Raw genomic sequence first — 23,162 nt, forward strand, 5'->3', positions numbered from 1 at the left:
TGCTGCAACCTCACGAATGAATTAATAATTAAATATTAAATTCACTGAACCAATAATACACTTTCATATAAAAAATAAATTATCTAATTTTATCATATTGTTGAGTTATATTAACAAATTTTTTATTAAATTATTTCTTTATAAATATTCTACTTATTCAAACTTAAAAATACTACAGGTAGTGAAAATTTATAGTACGATTATTAATATAATTTGAACACCATTATTTTTAATAAATTAATACATAAAACAGACTTTATGAAAAAAGTTTTTGACTACATTAAAATTAAATAATGCCATAAGAATGATGAAATTAAACCTACAGTAAATGACTTAAGAATGATTTTCAAAAATAACCCAGAAAGGAAAATATTACAACCATAATGAAGTATTTTGAACTATATTTACTTTAAAATACGTTCTCATCATCATATAAATTAATGATATTTTTTTCCATTTACAAAAAATAAAAAGTAGATAAGTTACGTTGTATTTAAAATAAAAAATATATGGTAATATATAATTATCAACTCTCTAACAATTTGTAATTTATTAATTTTTTTTATTAGTTTCAGCTATCAATAATTAATGTATTTCCCTAATTAAAAAATAATTATTTTGTTGTTAATTATTTATCATAACTTTTACTTTCATTAATTATTGCACATAATTATATAGAATTAACATTATTATATTACATCGATCATTATTTGAAAAAGAACAATGGTAGATTACTCGTAAAAGAAAAAAGAACAGTAGATAATTAAAGCTAATAATACGCGGATAAATATATTAAAAAAATAATACATTATAAATAAAATTATTTATCATTAAAAAAAGAAACTTTATCTTTGTTAATTAATTAATAAAAATGGGCGCGTCCTTTGCAAGCAGATTTTTATGCGTAAAAAAGAAACTGATTTATTTATTCTGATTCGATTATGCCTCTTCCCCTTTTATATGAACAGCCAGAAGTTTGTGTGGTCCGTCTCTTTACTCCTCTCACATCTTTAGGTTTTTCTTCTTCTTGGGTTTTTCAGTTTCGGTGGCAGACAGAGGTAAAGAACTCACTCTTCTTATGGCTCAGGAGTCTACTGATTTGCCTGTGAAAAGGCCTAGAGATGACGGAGAGAATGGTGTCTTTGCTACTCCTGCGTCCATGGAGACGGAGGCTATCAATAACACCACCAACGACAAGGACTCTGCTTCTATATCCTCCGTAATACCTGGCTGGTTCTCCGAGATTAGCCCCTTGTGGCCTGGTTTGTTGTCTTTTCAAATCTTCATATTCTTTCAGCTTTTTTTTTTTGTTTGTTTGTTTCTTTCTTTTTCATTTATGCGCCGCTTGGTTGCTGAGAAATGACGGGAAAGTGATTAAACATATCTGAATATTCATTTCTTAAGCTTAGTCTGCTGACAAACAGAGTGTTTCATAATTCCTTTTCTGTTTATCTCACTGGTTCTATTCGGCCTTCCGACTGATTGATGTATTCCTTTACGTGTTTCATGATATTTGAACTCATTGGTGTGTCTGTCTAGTTAAAATTCAGTCTTAAAGCGTAAGTTTGCTTTTGAATGTGCAACAGTATGTACTGTCGTTCGAATACATGTATATATTTATATTCTTTTATAGAAAAAAAATGATATTATTTGAATTTGTATATTTGGTTTTAGTGTTCTGCAGGTTTTTGTGTATCGCAGGGTTTCTTATTGTTTAACCATTTCCCCTTAAAGACGTCAAAAATTTATTTATTCTCTGTGGATCTTACGTTTTACATTATCGCCAAAATTCTGTTTATGCCTTTTCTTCTAGTCTTGTTCTGTCATGCCATGCTTATGCGGGTATGTCTGCGAATTCATTTCTCCCTTTTCTGGTGTGGGAGTTCTCTAATTTTAATGTGTCCAGTTGTTTTTTATGTGGATTTTTAGTTGTTGGGATTCATTTCTAGGGAGAAAGTGATTTTCTTATGTAGACGCGACCGGAGGTATATGTGTCTTAGTGTGCATGTGGGTGTAATCATACTGATTGCCTTATTTAACGTTACTCCTTTCTCTACAGATAAACTGACAGACAAGACTTTCTGTTTTGTATAGGTTTGAACTTCTCTGCTCTTTTTTTTCTCTTAGTCGGTTAAATCATAGAAAATTTTAAAGACATGGGCTTAATGAAAGTTTAGGTAGATGCATATGTTGTCTTTTTTCAAATGTATATATTAGGTTGCACTGCAATTGAGTTAATCTATGCTCAACAGTCCTCTCTGAATTCCATCCGCTGTTGAATCTTGTAGGTTATGAAATAGTTACATATTTCAAAAGGCCACAATCTTTCTCCATTTAAGGGTATACGTACCCGTCATCTTTAGTTTCTTATTAAAAAAATTGCATCCATTGTGGATATCATTATTCCTGTTTCTTTTTGTTTTATTTTCATCATAAAGTTCTTATTAAAGACTGTATTCAGAGAGAGAGGATTCATATAATATGATGTTTTGTTAGTTCTGGCATCAACTTTCCTCCAGCTCTTTTTTATTGTACCTTCTTAAATATCATATAATGATGTGCTCTGCCAAAAGTTGCTTTAGAGTTCACTATGTTATGGTCTGTTGATTTACACTTGCCTACTATTGATTAAATTATTATTTTTTAATCTTGGCTTGGTTCTGTTTTTATTGCATTTTATAGGTTATGCAGTTAGTTCTCTTCTTAAAATTTTGTTATCCATACATTATAAATGTGTTTCTTGTTGGTTTAGGATTTCTTCTGCTGTAGCCATTAAAAAAGAGGTTTAGTGAGTGCAAGTTCAGGCGGCTAGATCCTGATATTTAATAGAAGTGCTTTTCTGTTGTTTTATTGGACTTTAGTATTTGTGGTATTTGCTTGGCTTGGATAATGTTTGTTTTCTCACTTATAAATGTTAGTCCCTAGGAAGCTACTAAAAGATCACAGTGTACTTGGTGGAAGAAAAATTCTGATCCTTTTCCCCCCTTTATTCTTTATCAAATATATTTTTAACTCTCTTGAAGGTGAAACATTTCTTTCATGTACTCTTTTACCCTGCTAATTATGGTATCAGCTTTGCAAAAGTTTATCATTGTCAAATTTCTGAAATGTACAGGAGAGGCACATTCCTTGAAGGTAGAGAAGATCTTATTCCAAGGAAGGTCTGAGTACCAGGATGTCATGGTGTTTCAGGTATTTGGTGGTTTAAGGAGATTGGTTGTGTTTATTGTTTAAAAGGACTGATTTAAGGAGGTTGGTTGTGTTTATTGTTTAGAAGGATGGTGTTACCTTTCCTTTATTCATCTCTTACCTGCCAATTTTGTGTTGAAGCTGACCTGTTAAATGTGGTATTTTTTCTTTCTGTAGTCATCAACATATGGAAAAGTTCTTGTTTTGGATGGTGTTATTCAGCTCACGGAGAGAGATGAATGTTCTTATCAAGAAATGATTACTCACCTTCCACTTTGTTCAATTCCAAACCCAAAGAAGGTAATTCTTCTTTAATATTGAAAGAGAAAGCAGTAGACATAAGGGAGTCATGTGGTCGTCACTGCAATATTTAAGAAAATGATTTTAGGACTGAAACTTCTCGGGACATTGATGGGTATTGTGTTTAATCATATTGTCTTCATTGTTACATAATATTATTTTTTGGTTTCAGTAGGACCTCTGTAAAGTTAGGAAACCTGCTTTGCTGGTATCATTAGCTTGTTAGTCGTGCTTTTACACCTTACCTTAAGTAGAGAACAGAGTTCACATTTTATAATTATTAGAAACAGTAGAGAATTAATGAGAAAATATTTGATTTGCTAAGATCACTGTGGATGATATTATGATGACTCTGAGTGAGTGGCATTTACTGTTTGATTTACTATAATTTTCTTAGTTCATTGTTATTCGTTTACAATGACAATCCTTTTCTCTCTTCATGTCCAGTGGCAACCTAAGAGATTAGGTAGAACCATTGTCAACTAAAGGAGTAGGAATAGGAGGTCTGTGATTTTGTTGATTAACATATCCTGCCCTGTTACCTTTTCACATACAACAAATTAGAATGCCCTCCACCTTTTAAGATTTACATTTATTACTGCAATGAATGGCATTTTGTTCCCTGAAATGGAAAATGTGTAGGATTTTCAGTAAACGTCATAACTAGATTTGCCCCACCCTTTTCTATATTCTTCAGTTCTTACCAAATGGTTGTTTTATACAGGTTTTAGTTATTGGTGGAGGAGATGGTGGAGTCCTCCGGGAAGTATCTCGTCATTCTTCCGTCGAGCATATTGACATCTGTGAAATTGATAAGATGGTGGTAGATGTGAGTTACTATAAAAACATATTTACTTATTGTTTTATCTGTAGGCATATTGCAAGTTATTTTGCCAATATCCTTCCTCTCTCCAAATCAGTTTATAGATGCAAATATATTAAGACGTCTGCATTCTTAAGGAATCTGCAGTTTAAGTTCGTATCTATTTGACATAAGCCATAAGGTTCAATAATCAGCAGTTCTGGATGTTAAAACATCTCTGGAGCTTCTGTCATCTTTGGTCTATTTTGTTTCCAGGTCTCTAAAGAATTTTTCCCTCAAGTAGCAGTGGGCTTTGAGGATCCTCGTGTCTCCCTTCACATTGGTGACGGTATGATACTTCCTGCTATTTTTAGACCTCCATTATGAACATATTCTCTTGGTAAAAATCTTCATAGTAGATTTATCTAACATTTCTTCCTTAACATTGCAGGAGTTGCATTTTTGAAGAATGCACCCGAAGGAACATATGACGCAATTATAGTAGATTCCTCAGATCCAATTGGTAATTAGATAATTCATCTGTTATTGTTATTGTCTTGTGTGGAGCTCAAGAGGCATCCTCTGGGTTTATGGATTGTGTTTCTTCACTTAGGTCCGGCACAAGAGCTATTCGAGAAGCCATTTTTTGAGTCAGTGGCGAAGGCTCTTCGGCCAGGGGGAGTTGTATGCACTCAGGCCGAAAGCATATGGCTCCATATGCACATTATTGAGGACATTGTAGCAAACTGTCGCCAGATCTTCAAGGGCTCTGTCAATTATGCATGGACAACTGTTCCTACATACCCAAGGTATTTACTTATTTTTTGTCAACTTTGTTCAGTTTGTGTGGGTCTGTGTACTTGGGAGAGAAACTTTATATGAGAAATGTTCAATAGCACACACAAACTTGAATTCCTACAGTCTTGACCTAACATGAGCATATTTAGTTATAAATAATTTAATCTATTCTTTCATGGTTTCTCCACATAGAAAGTGTCTGTTTCTTTTCAAAACCTTTTTTTGGCTCATCTTTTCCTATTCTTATTTGGAGCTGGGGCAAACTTTTTTCATTCTTTTTGGGGTTAGAGGGTGAGGATATATGTTACCGTCACCGAGGTTGATTATGATAATGAAAATCTTCAAACTTTTTGTTCCAGTGGGGTGATTGGTTTCATGCTTTGCTCGACTGAGGGGCCTTCAGTTGATTTTAAGCATCCAGTAAATCCAGTAGATGCTGATGATAGTGACAGCAAATCCAAAGGACCATTAAAGTTTTACAACTCTGAGGTTAGATTTTGCTTCAAACTTTGTGTTTTTAGTTGGCTATCGTGAATGATTCCCGCAGATTGCATTTCTCACTGAGTTTATCTTTTTTATTTGTATTTCAGATCCATACAGCAGCATTTTGTTTGCCATCTTTTGCGAAGAAAGTGATTGATGCAAAAGCAAAATGAAGGAAAATTTTGAAGAGCAATAGAGCAGAGTCAGGTGTGTTTTAGCTAAACCGTTCCATTCATGAACAAACTCTGAAATAAATTGATATGTTTAGTTTTCCCAGTATGTTTTATTTGGAGAAAGAGTATGTACGATGATCGTTGATGGATCTATATATAAATTCATGCCTTTCTCTTATGGTAGGCAGTGACCTTTTTGTTATAATTGCTATTTACCCTGATCTATACCCTCCCTGTTCTTCCCTCCTTTCAAAATTTTTATTAAAGAATTGGTCAGATCTGTGTTCATGTTGACTTTTTCTAAGTCTTGTTAGACACTTGAAATTCATAATCTGGATGTTGGTACTGGTTTCTGCTCTGCTCTTCAATCCAACTGATCTTCTGGATAACATCTAATGATTAAGATTGGTTGGATGTGCATTTGGTAGGAAATTATATGCTCACTTTTGTTTGTTTACAGCAGAATTCATAATGAACTCTACGAGAAAAACTATAGAAATGTATAATTATGGAGTATGGAGAATATTATGAAAAGAGGAACCATAGAGACAACCTTTTTTTTTTTTTGGGCGGGGGAGGGGGGGGAGAGACTAATAGATTTTGTCAAGGAAGGAAGAGTGTGTAATTGCAAATAATATATAAAATTGGACTGAAATATAGATATATCCAAGTTGAGCCATTACTGGAGTCTGGGGTTTGCCTGCAATATTTCCTTGTTTGCAGCTTTAGGTTCCATTCCACTGCATATTGTTAAGTGAGAGGACCTGGCATCTGGTGCTGCACTGGTGTACTTCTGTGCCTACGGTTTGTCTGAAACTTGTGTGGCTTGCTTGCTAGTAGTATTTGCCGGTTCTCCATTAATAAATGTATTGGTAAATTACTTTTAAACAAGTCCAATAGTAGCTCATCTTAGGAATTGAACTCCCAGGACTTAAGAATCTACCCAAGGGAAGAGGAACACTAATTCCACCGAACCAAATGGCCTGAGCAACAAACTCTGAGAACATGGAAATATTTTTTGTGTAGAACTTGCAAATACTCAGCCACCCAATTCTTTTATGGAAAAATTAACCTGCTGAGTTGAAGGCTTTTCGTCTAGATAGGAAGAGTTTTTGCACCAATTTTCTGATTTATCATCCCCAGAATCTGGTCTCTGCAATTATGGAAATATATTGTAACTGCCACCCACTTCACCACATTACCCAAGCATAGCAAGGCAGCCTCAGCCATGATCCCCCAGCCAATCCCACTTCCTCTATAAAAGAATGTCAGCCTTAACCCAGACACCCACAGAAAGAATACAAGCATCAAAACAAAACCTTTGCGCTCATTTCCGCTGTTCAAACATCCTGAAAATATCAATGCATCAGCACCGCACTTCTTCTCCAATACTGAAATAACAACACTCATGTTCCACACTGCACTCCACTCCAAATACTTCACCACCAATCCCACAACAACAACCCTACACAACGCTGCAACAAACATGTTATGGATGAAGTCCTTAAAAACTATGTAGTAGTTTGCGACTAACCACAATGATCCGATAAGAAAACCCGTTGACAAGAAAAGAACATATGAGGATGTCATGAAATTGCCTCTGAATCTTGCTATGTCGATGAATTTAGTCAACCTCTCTTTGAGATCCATCGAATTATCTCTCGTGTATATATTCGATGTTAAATCAATGGTCACGATTGTAGTGCAGAGCTCGAAGAAGTGAAGGGGCAGTAGGTAGAGGAGAACCAGTTGAAGGAGCTTAGAAGAAACCTCTTGGGTCATTCTTTTGAATATGTGGAGAGGTGTAAGCCATCTGTAATTTAAGTAAACAGGGGTTTTTGCAAGTATCATTAAGGTTTCAAGCATCGTTTTTTGAAGAAGAGTTTCATATAAAACCAGAAGGAAGAATAAGGGTACGGAGGCAATAAAAGTGAACAGGATGAAATTGGTGTTCTTCAAAGGGAGCAAAAGGGCTTCTCTAAACACAGTTGAGGCTTGCAGCTTCTGCTTTTGCTTCTCCATATTTCTTTTTAGCTCCTTGTTTGCCATTAATGTGAGTGGAGGGTCTTATATGAAGTTTCTTAGCGATGAGTCATTCAATAATGTTTACATTATATATATATATATATACATCTTCGGATCCAATGGGCATGCAAGTCACTGATTCAATTTAACCTGAATTATTTTAGTTATTTGGTAATTTTCTAGGTGTTAAAAATTGACCTAAGACTTTTTTGAAAATGTCTCCCGTACCGTGTTTTTCCACACACAATTGTTATCTTGATAACGTCTCAAAACTGACTTTCAGTTTAATGACGATCTATGTTACATCACTTAACATGAACATTATTCGGATTTATGTCAGATTCTGGAGGACCTTCATTCAAAATATACGAGTTGGTCGTAGATATCAATGTTTAAATAGAAATAATTTAAGCATATACGTATCTATATATGCATACGATTGGAGCAAGAAAATCCACCCACCCTCATCCCTGAAGTATAATTTTAAGACCATATTAAAAGAAAAGAAAAAAAAAAAAAGAAAGCCTTTATTAATAACATATGTCAAATAACACACTATTTGACATGGTGAATAGCAAATGGGACAAATTCTGTATTAATACAGAAAACAACATTATTTTCCTTCAGTTTTACAAAATAAAAATGTTTTACATAACAAATCTTCATAATCTATTTTAATTTTTATTATTTTTATATCAAACATAGGGCAAAGAATTCTTTGGGAATTGATATTTCCAGAAGCAAATCCCTTCTTTATATTTTGCCAATATAGCAAATTCTCGTTTCTGATATGAAAATAGACCACTGGCCTTAATAACTTCATCGGAAGTTATTATTTACAGATTAATATTTTATGACTAAGAGAATTTAAGTGTAAGTAATCTTGTAATATGTCAAATCTTTTCTTCTTTATTTTCAATTCCCTTAATAAACAATACACAGATGAAAATACTATGATGGCACCATCCTAATATCTCCAACATCGGAACAAGCAACAAGTTCTATTCTCCTTTATTTTTTTAAAAATAAAAACTAATTACGATGAGCCTCGAGCTAACACTGTTAAATTTGGAAACTCTGCTCAAGAATCCCAAAAAGCTTGTAACTTAATACAATATTATACATCATATATACGTGTACATATATATGACTAATAATACAATACTTACAACTTTCATATTATACATAGCAAACATGAAAATTTTTGTTAGAAATGTAACTGGATGGTAAAAGAACTCTAAAACCCAAATTTTCAACCCACACGATATTCTGGAGTCCTACAGGGTCGGGTAAAAAAAAACAAGCATTTTACCGCAAGTAGTTGGATAAAATCAAATCAATTTGTAATTGCGGTTCCTCAACCAGAAAAAAGAAACACATGCACTTGAGATATAACAAATTGCTCCAACTTTCTTTAGGAACATTTTTCACTTTTCAAGACAATTAATGTAACTTTTATTTTCTATTTTCCAAAATAAGTTTATCTCCCATACCAAACATATCAGACTTCAAAGGTATTATACCCAACTTTCTTGTTCTCTTCTGTAGGCATAAAACCTGAATGCCGTGACGAAATATGTTTATGGGCGCTAGAGAATTATCACCAAATACAAACCAAATAGAGAGGAATAGCTAGTCTAAAAAATTGAAACACTAATGCAGGTCTATAAACTAAACCCCAATATGGATAAAGCAAGCAGCTTTTGGAACAGATGCAGCCTTGGCAACCAAATCAAGATATGACTTACGAAGGTCTATAGAAGCATAAATGGAACGACTCTGATGGTCGACTACAGAGGGTGAGAAGTTCACCGGTTCATTGCTGAGACACATTTCAGTCATCTCCAGCAACAAGTACTCACTTCGAATCATCCGCAAAAAGTACCCAATTAGAGTAATCGAAGGGTTTGCTTAACAAGCAGCAATCCCCCTCCAACATCAGCCAGGAAGTAAAGATCTTTACTAGATCCAACAGTTTCTGACTGACTGCAGGTTTTCGAAGCTGAATACAACCCGTAAGAACACAACACAGGGAAGTGAAGCAGAATAGAGAAGCAAAAATATAGGTGAGCATTAACAGCTTCATCTTCTTGAACACATTATATAGGTGAGCATTAGAAGCTTTGTTGCAGACGTGTTGGTCGTACTAAACCAAGTTTCTGAGCATTTTGAGTTGAACGTGAAAGTCAAGCAGAGTAACATATGCAGAATTGGTGACGCATGGACGATTTGGAGCAGAGATTCGGAGTTGGAAAAAACCGTGTCAACTAAGATGCAGTAAGGTGGCGAAAGCATGCCGTTTTAACCCGAAAACCATACCTCAAAACAAAACATGTAAATTTTTTAGAAACATATACCTTGAAAATGAGCATTAGTACCATAGTTACCAGGTTAACACAAAAGCATATGAACAGCAATAGGAAAAGTAATGTAAAGTATGAAAGAGACCTCTAAGTGTCAGTTAGCTGAAGACAGCAAACCTACACAAAATGGTGTCCACAGCACCCTTTTTTGGCGGCTGATGTACTTCACAGGAGCCATGCAAAACCAAGTTCCTAATAAACCTCATTGTCCAGACATGAACATAAATAAAACAAATTTCTTCATATTCTTCATTCTAAAATCTAGATGTACCACACAGATGTCGGTCCATGTTGCTTCAGTTCATGCTCTTGATTTTAATACCTGCAAATCAAATTAAGAAGATAAATGAGTTCTGATGCACATGAAAATACAAAAATGCTACACCCTTAAAACAAGTGATGCCACAACTGCTCAAACCAAACACACAGCTAAAACAATTAAAGGATTTTATCATACATGCACGATGATCAGTTCTTCAATGTCCTGGCGCAGCTAAAGTCCTCAATGTCCAAGCTAAGCTGAAAAGGTGAAAAGATACTGTATCTTTAAGAAGCTCGTAACTAAGATGTATACCCATTAACAGAAGGATGGTGCCTGTAAGGTGACTCACGGCGAACATGGCGATATGGAGGAGAACGGCTGTAGCTACGGCCATGGCGTGGAGGTGTTACACTGCGTCGCCGTGGAGACATTCTCCCACGAGGGCTATAACTCCTGCAACAAATAGACAAGGCACAAAGAAAAATTATGGTCATGTACTTTTTTTTTACAATACCTAAACCAACACTAGGTTCTTTGAAGATTCCTTTTTCACATTGCATAATATCAATTCAATTAAAAAATCAATCAGTCAAAACAAAAGATAAGAAAAAGGAATTTACAAATGATCACTTCATATACCACATATCAGAGATTAAGCAAACCTAAACAACATTCTAAAAAGCAGGAATGGATCTCTTGCAGCAAAGAAAATAAGAAACAACAGAAGAAGTTACCAAAAAAGGGAAAATTCAGGCAAATGCTATAAAAAAAAAAGATTAACCTGACCAGCAAGTTCCATGTGATGTTCTCCCGAGATAAAATATTCATAATAGCACAAAATTATGCATACAGTGACAATGACAGCACTGGAAAAACAAACCAAGATAAGAAAAAAAAAGAACCTAACACACCTGCGCCCAAACCCATAACTTGGACTCCTACGACGCCTGGGGCTAGGGCTTCGACGCCGTCCATTTCCATAACCACGAGAACCAACACGCAGACGGCATTCCCGAGCAAAATGACCAGGTTCACCACATTCATAACACTTCAAGTCCTCACCTCCACCACGTCCACGTCCGCCACCACCACCACGACCACCTTTCGAGTTATGGGAAAGCTCCACACGCCAACCATTTTTACCTGTAAGAATAACTCACTTTCATTATCACATTAACAGAAATCTCAACTCACAATCTAAGCAGTCCTGCAGGTTCATTTATTCTAAGAAGTCCTTTAAATCCACTTCAAGATTAACTGCTAAGCTCAAAAGTTGCATAAGTGCATATTAAACACAATTTGTATGTTTCCTGGCACAAACTTGTGATGTCCTAAACATTAAGAAGCCCCTCATGCATTAGCCAGATGAAATCAACTGATCATAAAAACCTATTAAGCTAGCTCGAAGCTCCGATTATTTTTTATTTATAGTAACCTTGAAGAAGGTGAAACACCTTTGGTTGATCCAGAAAATTTAGTCAACAAACAGAAGAATCCAGATCAGACATGCAAAGAAACAAGTGGGTTTTACTCACCATCCAAGGAACGAATTGCATCCATTGCATCTCTGTCATCATCAAACTCAACAAATGCATATCCTGGTGGTCTTCTAGCAACCCAGACACTGCATTAATATTCTTAGCAACTTAGTGGTGCATGAATTATAAAGGCACACGCACAAAGCTAAACTACCAATAAAATTATTTACGAGGCATGAACATGCCTACCCAATTAGAATTAACGAGAAACTAATGGTGCCACTATGACAACAAAAAGAAAGTGGAGATTAAAGCCAGTTGGATGAATATAAAAAGAAAACCCTATAATTGTTATATTGCAGGCTTAAGCTCATATAATACTAAGGTAAACAAGAGTATCCAAGTTAATACAATATTTATCTATTTATTCAATAATCAAAAGATTCCAGGCATGAAAATGATCATGAATGCAGGAGTACAGCCCAAACCAGGAGCATTACAACTAAGATCCTACCAAGGGAAGGGGGAAGGAGAAAAGGAAGGATTTCCCACCATACTTTTCCTTATTTGAATAAAATATATTTTTTATGAAAAAAAGGAAAGGAAAGGGAGGTTTGGTATCTCCTGCTTCTCCTTCAATGTTCAAATTTTTCATTCCCTCACACTGGGGAAGAAAGGCGGAGGAAAAGATTTAAAACTTCCAATGGTTAACTTTCTTTTTACCCCTAATTGTCCAATTCATTATATGAATAAAGGGTATCATTGAATATTTTTTATCATTAATCCTTTTTTAAAAAACCTAAAAGAAAACAACGAATTAGAACTATCATTTCATTTCCTTAATTTTCAGTCATCGGATCAGAAAAGTTGTTCCTTTCCTTTCCTTTCCATTCCACTACTTTACTAATTTTCTCCCTACAGATTGTTGACTAATACCCCATCCACGTTAACAATTTTAAAATTATATTTTACGTAAAAGATAAAGAGAAATTTCATAATAACCAGAAACTGTAAAATCTAATGTTAAGTTCGTCCGCCTCATTAAACCTTCTAGACATAAAGCTCGTAGATAAGAACAACTAATTTTAAAGAGAGTAGTAAGCACGATCACAAAACGGACACTTGACTAAACAGATTCAAATAAACTAAACCAAGTCTTTATCTTCGAGGAAAAAACTTGGCAAGAAAGAGAATCACCTCCGAAGAACACCATACATCCTAAATTCATCTTCGAGGTCCCTCTCGGTAACTCGAGGATCCAAATTCCCAACATAAACTCGAGACATTCTCACGAACCAGTATCAATCCTAACCGAAAGAAGAAAAAAAAAAAAAAAAAAAAAACCTTCAAGCGTTTTAACAAGAAATTTTGCAATAGGAACCGAAGAAGCACGCAGATTGAAGAGAGTTAGGGTTTTGTAAAGGGAGAGTTAGGAGAGGGTGGAAAAGAAATTAAGTAGATTCAGGTTAGGGGTAACACGTACCGACAAACTTGTAAGACTTCCAACAGGAGAGAGCATCAAATTGGCCCTGCAAGCATCAAGTAGCAGAGCAGAGCCGAAAACCCTGAAAACTAAAAGAGATTTGCTGGAGATTTTTCAGGTGGACTGGAAACTTGCAATGGCCCCAATCGGTTTTTAATAATTTAATCGAATGGACTTTAATCGGGTTGTGGGTTTTTTTCCGAGCCCATCCGGGCAAATATGATTAAAAATATTCATCATATTTATTTTGTTTTCTGCCTCCATATTTAACTAAATTTAATTTTTGATTTTCATTATTATTTACTTTTTTTTTTTTCTGTAAAAGGTGAGATAAGATCAATTGAGGTGATCATTTTTATCGATTTTAATTTTATTTTCTTTTAACGTTTAAAACAACAAAAATGAAATAAATATAGTTATAATTTATTTTCAAATCAAATAAAATTATAAAACCAAAATTAAACCAAATAATCAGGACAAGTTAGTAAAAATTTAAATTTATATGTGAAGTTGGGTAAGAAATTATTTACTTAATTACTTTTCACCTGCAATTTCTAAAACTTTTATAAAATATTAAATGAATAAGTAAAATTTTAATTAAAAATTTAAATATTATATTTAAGATATAATATATTTAATAATGAACATAAAATAATATTAAATTTTGATTAAATTTAAAAAATTAATAATAAAAATATACTCATTTACACATCTTTTATATTTATATTTTTATACACATGTATCTCGTGATCAGTTAATTATAAATTTTTAGTACTGATTCGCCCTGTGCCTCTGTAATCTAGAAACATGGTTTCAAATGAATTTTATACTGTCTATTAATCTCCTTTCCAGATGATATTGAATTCGAATCGGCCCAAAACACCATTGTGTTCTTACCAAGAACCTATTTCAGTAAGAAAAATAAAATAGTTTCTTTGTTCAATCATTTCTGGCAACCCACCAATTTGGTGAATTGAACAAGAATGATAACAAATTATGAGCAAAATTGAGTTAAAGTCCAGAAACTTTTGAAAACCAAGAACGCAGTAGAAGACGGAGGACGAAGATACTGTATCTCTGAGACAAGTACGCGAATCTTGTTTCTCATCTATCTGCTGTTTGACTTGAGGGTTTTGGCGGGGAGATGGAGGACGAAGATGGGATCAGAGAAAGCAGCAGCGGGACTGGGTTTGTTGGGGCCGGCGGCGTTGGGGGAGAAGGCAGGTGGGTTGATGGGAGTGAAGTTGACTCAGAGTCGCCTCCATGGTCACTGCTCGACGAGGCTGATAGCGGACAAGTGTATGGGACTATGAGGAGGAGGTTAATGAAGAAGCCCAAGCGAGTTGATTCTCTTGATGTTGAAGCTATGGAGATTGCCGGTGATCATGGTCACCGCTCCAAGGTACTCTATTAATCATCACTGCGTTTCAATTTTTGAATTACAATGCTTGTTTCTTGTGAGTTGAGAGAGAGAGAGAGATACGAAGGTCTTTTCAGGATACCCTACATCCATTTTGTTTAAAATCCCGCTTCAGTTAGTAACTTATTACATACTGGGGCAAAATTTTTTGGAAGCTCAAAATTGAAGTTTGTAACTTGAGAAAAATATCAGTCACCTACCCCGTTTTCCCCCCAGTGGATTGATGACTGACTGCTAGTAATTTGCTAATGGAGGTATTTCAAAAAATAATTTGCTAATGGAGGAATGTGAACAGTCGTAAATGTATAGAAACATGGCCAGAATATGGACAGCAAAAATTTTACTTTTATCTAAATAAGATGATTGTAATTTATTTATGAGTTTAATGGAAAAAGGGATTTATCTCTCTCGACATTCTATGTGAAGAGGCATGAATTAGGATAGTTGGAAATACAAAGAGCCTGCTTCAACTGTGTATGCCAGCTGACTTCCAACAAAGCAAAAAATTTCTTTTCTTGGCTCTTTCAAGAGTGGATTTAAATTTCAACAGGAAAAAATGTTTGTCTAATTTAACTTTATCACTTAAATGCACCAGGATCTTTCTCTTTGGCAAACTCTTGCAATGGCATTTCAAACGCTCGGCGTGGTATATGGTGACATGGGCACAAGTCCTTTATATGTCTTCTCGGATGTGTTCAGCAAAGTTGGCATTGAATCAGAAGTTGATGTGCTGGGGACTTTATCTTTAGTGTTGTACACGATTGCTCTTATTCCCTTAACTAAATATGTCTTTGTAGTGCTCAAAGCTAACGATAATGGGGAAGGTAAGAATTTACAAATCAAAGTCATACTCACCTTGCTTTATTCCTAATTAATTTTGTTGACCATATATTTCTGAAGATATCAATTATTCCAATTGCAGGAGGCACATTTGCATTATATTCACTAATCTGCAGGTACGCTAAGGTCAATCTGCTGCCAAATAGTCAGCCAGCTGATGAACGCATCTCAAGTTTTAAGCTCAAACTCCCCACTCCCGAGTTGGAAAGGGCTTTAACCATAAAAGAGATCTTGGAAAGTAGATCATCCTTGAAAACCTTTCTCTTGCTGCTGGTCTTGATGGGAACTTCCATGGTTATAGGGGATGGCATTCTGACACCAGCTATATCAGGTAGATTGATGATTTCAAATCGTTTCTCTAGTATTCACTGCGCTATAGTTTCCAAATTGGTGAGGAACAGCCAAATATATTGAACCAAATAGCAAACTTTTTAGTTGATATAATTATGCATTTTCTTCCCATTAGTGAAGCTTGTGCCAGTGGCTTCCTATTTAGGATCTGGGATTACTCAAGAATGCAGGTTTTAACTAATCGTAAAATATTCACAGCAAAGATGAAGTTCAACGATGTATGCTTGGTGCTTTTAACTACATATTCTTTCCAAGAGACTCACATAATGGCAATTCAATCTATGGTTAATGTGCTCTAATCTATAAGGAATAAATTTAAAGTTCAATAAGTAATAGAATCATAATTAAACATTTTTCACAACGTAAAGTTAAAAGACATTTCTGGCTTCCTCTAAAGAGATTTTGCTGAATGAGGTTGTTACCAATGTCATAGGTTTACAATATGACCAAGTTGAGGCGTAGACTTAGAATACTCTCTTTAGAAAACAGAATAATTTTCTTTTCTGGTAATGCATAAAAATGATGGAGTAGATTTTTTTTTTTTTTTTGTGGGTCCACTGGATTATAATAGTTTGACACTCTTACCATTAACTTTCTTTACCTGGTTAAGTAAGAAGCTCAAACTAACACCTTCCTTATCTAAATGATACAACTAACACCTTCCTTATCAACAGTTACTTAAACCTAAAGGTTGCACATAAAGATCTCTAACATTGTTGATAAGATAAACGTCTATAACTTGTGGCACATAGTAGCATTTAGAAGCTCTTCACATCTGTTTTGTGGAGCTTAAATCATATGCAACATTACTCTAAAATGACTAATTTTTCCTAAATACAAAATTTGAAGTATTTAAAAATTTATTCTTTGATCAAATACTAATGCTTAGATTCTTAGCAGTTAACTTATGTCTCTGTTATCTAGCAGAAAAAGAGTTATGACTCTGTCTAAATTGGTGTTTGCTGATTGGTTGTATTCTCTAGGTAAATTGAGCATAAGACATGCCAAATAGGGAATGCATTTATAGTTTTCATGATGCGCATTTGCCTTCTTTTTTGTGATTTCACAAGCTAGGGAACTGTTTCATAACAGGTTATTGACAAGGTGTAGATGGCTCTAAAAATTAGTTCTCGTCTTAGATAATTGAGGCTGTGGTTATTGTGGAATTTAAACATGTGCTTCTGACCTAAATGCTGAAGAATAAGATATTTATTATTTTCCTGTGGATCTTGTAAGAATTAATTATGCTTGAGATACAGTTTAGAATGATGAGCATGTAAAACTAATATTCTTTTGCTGAAGCTGAAGCTCTAGCTGAACTTGATCATTCTGATTATATTAATTAATGTTCTGTACTGACTTACATTAATGAATCAAAGTGTGCAATCTAACTCTTGTGATATATTGAATATGCACTATAGTACCAAATTTGAAGTTCTTCCGTTAATAGATATTGGCGGTCATATCTATTCCCTTCGACATCTCTTTCCCTATCTCCTGGAAAGGAATATTAGATTCAAGGTACAAAAGTTCTCTGTTGGAATGTAATAACTTCACATTTCCACATGCTTATTAAGCCGGATGATGATTGAGTGAGGCCTAATTATTTACTCCTTTGTGCTATTCACAATACTTACTTTCTCTATCTTTGTATACTAGTGCTCTTGTTTGCATGAGCCTCCGCCTCAATGAACATTATAAGTTCATCAGCCATATTTTGGACTCTCTTAGGTTGTGCACTAATCCACATTCACAGATTTCCTAGAAGAGTAATGATAATGTAGAGATAAGCATATATGTATATATATGTGTGTGTGTGTGTGTGTATAATGTACGTCTTGTCATAATCATGCCAGTCACTTCTTTTTGGTAAAAGTGCAATCATGTCCATCAATTAACATATAGTAGCATATCTATTTGCAAATGGAATGCCTGTAACCAAAACATTTTAAGATTAGAGTCTTTCAAGCAAAAGAGGACTTTTTATAAAGCTGAAGAAGTACCCATTAGCTTTGAAAGAAGTCTTTTATCTTTACTAAACAGAATGTGCTGCCTTCTTTATTTGACTCAGTTTGTCAGTTCACTGATGTTTATAATGAAAATGCTGACACAATCTGCAGTATCATCTTTGTAATGTTTCTGGAATGAATTTGCCGTTGAATGGCTTAGAAAAGAATTTGCATACTTATTATGATTCTTCTTTTTTTGTTGTTGCAGTTATGTCTGCTGTGAGTGGTCTGCAAGGTCAAGTGGAGGGATTTGGTACAAGTGGGTATTTCACTTCTTTCTTCTGACTCACTTAGAGAACCATTGCTCTTTGTTTTCTTGTGGATATGTTGTAGGAAATAACTGATGAACTACAGTCAATAAAAAATAACCAAAGAGACAGTTTCTACAACAGCTCAAGTGGAGTTGGTGTTGTATGAACCTTTAGTTTCCTTCTTTTGACACTGTCTCAATATTCTGATACAACTTGTTTAGGAAGGGCTCCTCTTCCACGCCCCCCCTCCCCCCTGGCCCGAATACTATCTCAATAATCATGTGGGTAATATCCATGGGATAGGAGTGTGTATAAGGAATTGGGTTAGGTGTGATTGGTGAAGGCAGGTAACTCACGAAACTTGAAACTTTCAACTGACCAAAATAATTCACTTTTGGGTCAATTAGCTGCTGATTGTTTTTCTTTTTCTCTAGTTTGCTTATGGAGATGCAAGTGAGACCAGTTATATAATTTTGTAAATAAAGAATGACCTTTAAGTTTTATTTTCTATTGCAGCTGCTGTTGTTGTCACAGCAATCACAGTCCTTATAGTTTTGTTTAGCATACAGCAGTTTGGGACTGGTAAAGTGGGTTTCATGTTTGCTCCTATACTTGCTTTGTGGTTCTTCTCTCTGGGTTCTATTGGATTGTACAATTTAATTAAGTATGATATCACCGTCATAAGGGCATTAAATCCAGCTTATATATATTTATTTTTCAAGAAGAATGGGACAGAGGCATGGTCAGCTCTTGGTGGTTGTGTACTGTGCATTACAGGTACATCTTACATTTAAACCATGAATTAATCCAAATGGTATTACATCTTTACTTGCCCATGCAGATCTCAACTCATTCTCTTAATTTAGCATAAATTTTGAACATTGGTCTCCTTGTTTCTTAATTAGCCTTAGCAGTGACCATATTAACTGCTAAACAAGCCTCAAAAAACTCATTCACTATACTGGGTCGGAAACATAGTGTTACCTATTGGTCAAAGGATTTCTTACAGTTTGTAAAATTTTTCTGGCATATCAATCATTCTCATAAACCAAATCCATCATGCCCAAGCTTGCTTAAAATAAGAAATGGCTTTTCATACTTCTTCCATTATTGAGGTTATTACTAAATACAAATAGTTTATTTAATGAAACCTTTGTATGTCACTGCAGGAGCTGAAGCAATGTTTGCTGATTTAGGGCATTTCTCTGTTCGAGCCATACAGGTTTCTTTGTACATCTCCTTCCTCATTTCTTCCCTGAAGTTGACCAATAACTTCGTAAAAAATCCGTAGTAACCAATCTAAACTGCTTTGCAGATTGCTTTTACTTGTTTTGTGTTTCCCTGTCTTCTCCTGGCTTACTTGGGCCAGGCAGCATATCTAATGAAATACCCTGAATCTGCGGCTAGAATATTCTATAATTCTGTGCCAGGTGATAAACATTAGTGTTGCTTGCATTTGTCAGTCTCACTCTGATATGTTTTTAAATGATAATTAAGTTTGTCACTTGACATCTTTAATTCCTGAATATTGTGAACAAGCAGATAGTCTCTTCTGGCCAGTCTTTGTGGTAGCCACACTTGCTGCTATGATTGCAAGCCAAGCAATGATATCTGCGACATTTTCATGCGTCAAGCAATCTATGGCTCTTGGGTGCTTCCCAAGAATGAAGATAATTCACACCTCAAAAAGGATGATGGGTCAAATATACATTCCTGTGATCAATTGGTTTTTGATGACAATGTGCATAGTTGTTGTTTCCGTCTTCCAGAGTACAACAAGTATTGCCAATGCATATGGTTAGTAACTGCTACCTCCTATTCTGATTCTTCCTATTAAGTGTTCTTTTAGGTGCATTCATAACATATATTCCTTTCAGGAGTCTTACATCACATTAAGAATTTTCAGGGGTAAACATACATCACATTAAGGACTTACAGCTTCCTGTAATGATATTTCTGTGTTTACTTTTATCTCTCGATTGTGCTTATTTTTTCTGTAAGTGATCAGGAACCACAATGGTTTCAATAAGGAATCAGGGAGCTAACAGTTCTCGTGTAAAACTATTAGCATTTCTAATGTAATTTGTTTTGTTTACAGGGATAGCGGAAGTTGGTGTGATGATTGTGACCACCACCTTGGTAACACTTGTAATGCTTCTCATATGGCAGACAAACTTATTTCTGGCCTTGTGTTTCCCAGTTGTTTTTGGGTCAATCGAGCTCATGTACTTGTCTGCAGTTTTATCAAAAATCATGGAGGGTGGTTGGCTTCCACTTGTTTTTGCTAGTTTCTTCCTCTGTATCATGTACATTTGGAATTACGGAAGTGTGCTCAAGTACAAGAGTGAGGTCAGAGAGAAGATATCCTTGGACTTCATGCATGACCTAGGATCCACCTTAGGGACTGTAAGAGTCCCTGGAATTGGATTGTTGTATAATGAGCTTGTCCATGGCATTCCCTCAATTTTCGGGCAGTTTCTGCTTAGCCTACCTGCAATCCAGTCAACTATTGTATTCGTTTGCATCAAATATGTTCCAGTTCCGGTGGTCCCTCAAGAGGAGAGATTTCTTTTTAGAAGAGTTTGCCCAAAAGACTATCATATGTTCCGTTGTGTTGCTCGATATGGTTACAAAGATATCCGTAAGGAAGACCATCATGCATTTGAGCTGCTTTTGGTTGAAAGCCTTGAGAAGTTCTTGAGAAGGGAGGCCCAAGAAGATGCATTAGAGAGCAATTTAACCGAGTTGGAGTTTGATAGTGTTTCAGTGAGGTCAAAGGACTTTGGAGCCCACGCTGGCAGTGGGACTGATGAACTTAGAGTTCCGTTGATAAGTGAGCGGAGATTTGAAGGGGAAACTTCTGTTTCAGAAGAAACCAACTCAGTGTTGCCATCTAGTCTCATGTCAGCAGATGAAGACCCTGATCTAGAGTATGAGCTTTCAGCTCTCCGAGAAGCAATGGAGTCCGGATTTACATATCTGCTTGCCCACGGGGATGTAAGGGCCAAGAAAAATTCTGTTTTCTTGAAGAAGCTGGTTATAAACTACTTCTACGCCTTCTTAAGGAGAAATTGCAGAGCAGGGGCTGCAAATATGAGTGTACCTCACATGAATATCCTGCAAGTTGGGATGACATACATGGTATGATTAAGATCTTCCTGTTATAAATTAAGCAGGAGAAGGGAGAGGAAATCATATCTTTTTATTGGTGATGAATTCTTGTGGAATCTATTTGAGCTTCCACATATTTTCCTTTCTTCCTCTCATCAGCTAGAATATTTTTATTCCTTCAGTGACCATTTGTATTCTTGAATTTTTCTGTGGTTGAACATTATCATGAAATGTTAGATGAACATATGGGAATATAGGCTGAAGCTCCCTCCAAACCCTCCTGCTCAAATTTTTTTCTTTAGTTATATACAAATGAAGGAAAAGATTTCCTTTCATGGTCAGTGTCAGTTTTTGTTGACATTCTGTCTGGAAAATTTCCAACTCGTATATACATACATACATACATACATACATATAATAAATACAAAACGCAGAATAGATGTTCTTAATGGGGTAGTTTTAATATTTGAATTGTAGTTTTTTGGGGTCATCAAAAAAATTAATTCATGAAAAGAAATCAACCCAATCGGATGGATTAATTAGAAAAACGGGATCTTTACGGGTTGTGCTTTTCAAAGGCTTTTGCTATTTTAGCAGAGGAAGACATCTGTCACTTAATAATTTATTCTTACTGAGGACCCATGTAGGACATCATCACGAAGTTTCTAAAAAAGATGGCAATTATATCTCAGCATATATACATATACATATATAATTAATTAATGGGTTTTTAATATTTAAATCTAAAATACTTTTATGTATCTTGTTTTCTAAATCTGCTATATTTATTTATTTAAAACCAATAATACTTCAAAAATTCAATATTTGAATATTGAAATTGCAAAATGAGGCCGGGCCCACAAAAAACCATAAAGAAAGAAAAAATTAAAAAAGTTTGCGTCAGCGGTGGGTCTGGCCCACCAAAGTTCTGACACGTGTCATGAATTGTCGCCATCTTTACGCCCACAACCATTAGCTGACATCATCGAACGGTGCTTGTCACACTTAAATATTAATTATTATTATTTTTGTGATGTTTGTTTCTGAAAAAGTTTTCTTTATATTTTGTTTGGGTAAAAAAGAAAATTGTGATAATTAAATTAAATTTATTATATTCTTAAATGAAAGAAACATTCATATAATAGATTAAAAAAATGAATTTATTATATTTTGAAATAAAAAGAATATTTATGTGGTAAATTAAAATTTTAATGTAATCTTAAAAAAAAAAAAAAAAAATTAAATTGACCAAAAAATTATTAAAAATTGATCAATTAATAAAATAATTATATTAAACTTAATATGCTTAGTTATATGACTAGTCTACCTATACACCTAATTATGAATGAACGTGTAAATCATATTAAAATATTTATCTTTCCCTCTTTTACCTCTTCAATACATTACTTACTTTTCCAGCCAAGAAGAAAAAATTTAGCTACTAAAAATGATATTTTCATTTTCTAGTAAGATATTTTTAAAAAAGAAAACTATATTGTTATACTTCATACGTAACATGTCCAGTGGACCCTTTTTTGAGATACTTCTAATGTGTATATACATATAATTTATTTTTTGTATACAAAGTAATATATATGTTACATAGTAATCCAATAAAATCGTATTGGGTACTAGAACAATGGCAATTTGGCATATCGGGGATCAATTTTATGTGGCCGAGGAAGAAAGAAAAGTACATTCCAATGGGGAAAAAAAAAAATAATAATAATAATAATTGAGCATATATTATACAAAATAACTAAGATACGATTTTGACCACATCTATATATTATTTCATGCCCTGTGTAGGGAACAATTAGAATA

General features: G+C 34.6%; 4 protein-coding genes across 12 annotated transcripts; 2 read left to right on the top strand and 2 right to left on the bottom strand.

Moving 5' to 3' along the window:
* The first annotated feature begins 939 nt into the window (after positions 1 to 939).
* On the top strand, positions 940 to 5,950 carry SPDS1 (spermidine synthase). Its single transcript, XM_088210152.1, has 9 exons — positions 940 to 1,262; positions 3,116 to 3,192; positions 3,367 to 3,489; positions 4,214 to 4,318; positions 4,568 to 4,640; positions 4,743 to 4,814; positions 4,905 to 5,100; positions 5,449 to 5,578; positions 5,680 to 5,950. The coding sequence occupies exons 1-9, from the start codon at positions 1,079 to 1,081 to the stop codon at positions 5,743 to 5,745; spliced, it is 1,026 nt and encodes a 341-aa protein (XP_088066278.1). The 5' UTR covers positions 940 to 1,078; the 3' UTR covers positions 5,746 to 5,950.
* Positions 5,951 to 6,216: 266 nt separating this feature from the next.
* On the bottom strand, positions 6,217 to 8,523 carry LOC148252789 (uncharacterized). The gene has a single exon (XM_088210153.1). The coding sequence runs from the start codon at positions 7,792 to 7,794 to the stop codon at positions 6,841 to 6,843; it is 954 nt and encodes a 317-aa protein (XP_088066279.1). The 5' UTR covers positions 7,795 to 8,523; the 3' UTR covers positions 6,217 to 6,840.
* A 678-nt stretch (positions 8,524 to 9,201) lies between these two features.
* Positions 9,202 to 13,514, bottom strand: RSZ21 (RS-containing zinc finger protein 21). 8 transcript variants are annotated; one of them, XM_088210161.1, is made up of 9 exons: positions 13,357 to 13,514; positions 13,071 to 13,180; positions 11,931 to 12,019; positions 11,307 to 11,538; positions 10,745 to 10,848; positions 10,591 to 10,652; positions 10,405 to 10,455; positions 10,219 to 10,288; positions 9,202 to 10,089 (listed from the first exon to the last, which is right to left on the bottom strand). In XM_088210161.1, the coding sequence occupies exons 2-6, from the start codon at positions 13,157 to 13,159 to the stop codon at positions 10,648 to 10,650; spliced, it is 519 nt and encodes a 172-aa protein (XP_088066287.1). In that variant the 5' UTR covers positions 13,160 to 13,180; positions 13,357 to 13,514; the 3' UTR covers positions 9,202 to 10,089; positions 10,219 to 10,288; positions 10,405 to 10,455; positions 10,591 to 10,647. The 8 variants fall into 8 exon arrangements, with proteins under 8 accessions (XP_088066287.1, XP_088066285.1, XP_088066286.1 ...); XM_088210159.1 differs by having other exon boundaries at positions 10,219 to 10,296; XM_088210160.1 differs by having other exon boundaries at positions 10,219 to 10,325.
* A 601-nt stretch (positions 13,515 to 14,115) lies between these two features.
* LOC110813101 (Potassium transporter family protein) lies at positions 14,116 to 21,679 on the top strand. Of its 2 annotated transcripts, XM_088210245.1 has the most exons (9): positions 14,116 to 14,758; positions 15,372 to 15,600; positions 15,699 to 15,947; positions 18,185 to 18,235; positions 18,744 to 19,004; positions 19,397 to 19,449; positions 19,543 to 19,657; positions 19,770 to 20,024; positions 20,326 to 21,679. In XM_088210245.1, the coding sequence occupies exons 1-9, from the start codon at positions 14,501 to 14,503 to the stop codon at positions 21,372 to 21,374; spliced, it is 2,520 nt and encodes an 839-aa protein (XP_088066371.1). In that variant the 5' UTR covers positions 14,116 to 14,500; the 3' UTR covers positions 21,375 to 21,679. The 2 variants fall into 2 exon arrangements, with proteins under 2 accessions (XP_088066371.1, XP_088066372.1); XM_088210246.1 differs by lacking the exons at positions 14,116 to 14,758; positions 15,372 to 15,600; positions 15,699 to 15,947 and adding an exon at positions 15,997 to 17,488.
* The last annotated feature ends 1,483 nt before the right edge of the window (positions 21,680 to 23,162 follow it).

This window comes from Carica papaya, chromosome 8 (genome assembly GCF_054855325.1).
Source record: "Carica papaya isolate Zhongbai chromosome 8, ASM5485532v1, whole genome shotgun sequence".
Taxonomy (NCBI): domain Eukaryota; kingdom Viridiplantae; phylum Streptophyta; class Magnoliopsida; order Brassicales; family Caricaceae; genus Carica; species Carica papaya.

Coding starts and splice junctions, on each gene's coding strand:
- SPDS1 (XM_088210152.1), top strand. CDS start 1,079: ATGGCTCAGGAGTCTACTGATTTGCCTGTGAAAAGGCCTAGAGATGAC. Junction 3,193..3,366: donor AGGATGTCATGGTGTTTCAG/GTATTTGGTGGT, acceptor TTCTTTCTGTAG/TCATCAACATATGGAAAAGT. Junction 4,815..4,904: donor AGATTCCTCAGATCCAATTG/GTAATTAGATAA, acceptor TTCTTCACTTAG/GTCCGGCACAAGAGCTATTC.
- LOC148252789 (XM_088210153.1), bottom strand. CDS start 7,794: ATGGCAAACAAGGAGCTAAAAAGAAATATGGAGAAGCAAAAGCAGAAG.
- RSZ21 (XM_088210161.1), bottom strand. CDS start 13,159: ATGTCTCGAGTTTATGTTGGGAATTTGGATCCTCGAGTTACCGAGAGG. Junction 12,020..13,070: donor ATGTATGGTGTTCTTCGGAG/GTGATTCTCTTT, acceptor ATATTAATGCAG/TGTCTGGGTTGCTAGAAGAC. Junction 11,539..11,930: donor TGCAATTCGTTCCTTGGATG/GTGAGTAAAACC, acceptor TTATTCTTACAG/GTAAAAATGGTTGGCGTGTG.
- LOC110813101 (XM_088210245.1), top strand. CDS start 14,501: ATGGAGGACGAAGATGGGATCAGAGAAAGCAGCAGCGGGACTGGGTTT. Junction 14,759..15,371: donor ATCATGGTCACCGCTCCAAG/GTACTCTATTAA, acceptor TAAATGCACCAG/GATCTTTCTCTTTGGCAAAC. Junction 19,005..19,396: donor TTGTGTACTGTGCATTACAG/GTACATCTTACA, acceptor ATGTCACTGCAG/GAGCTGAAGCAATGTTTGCT.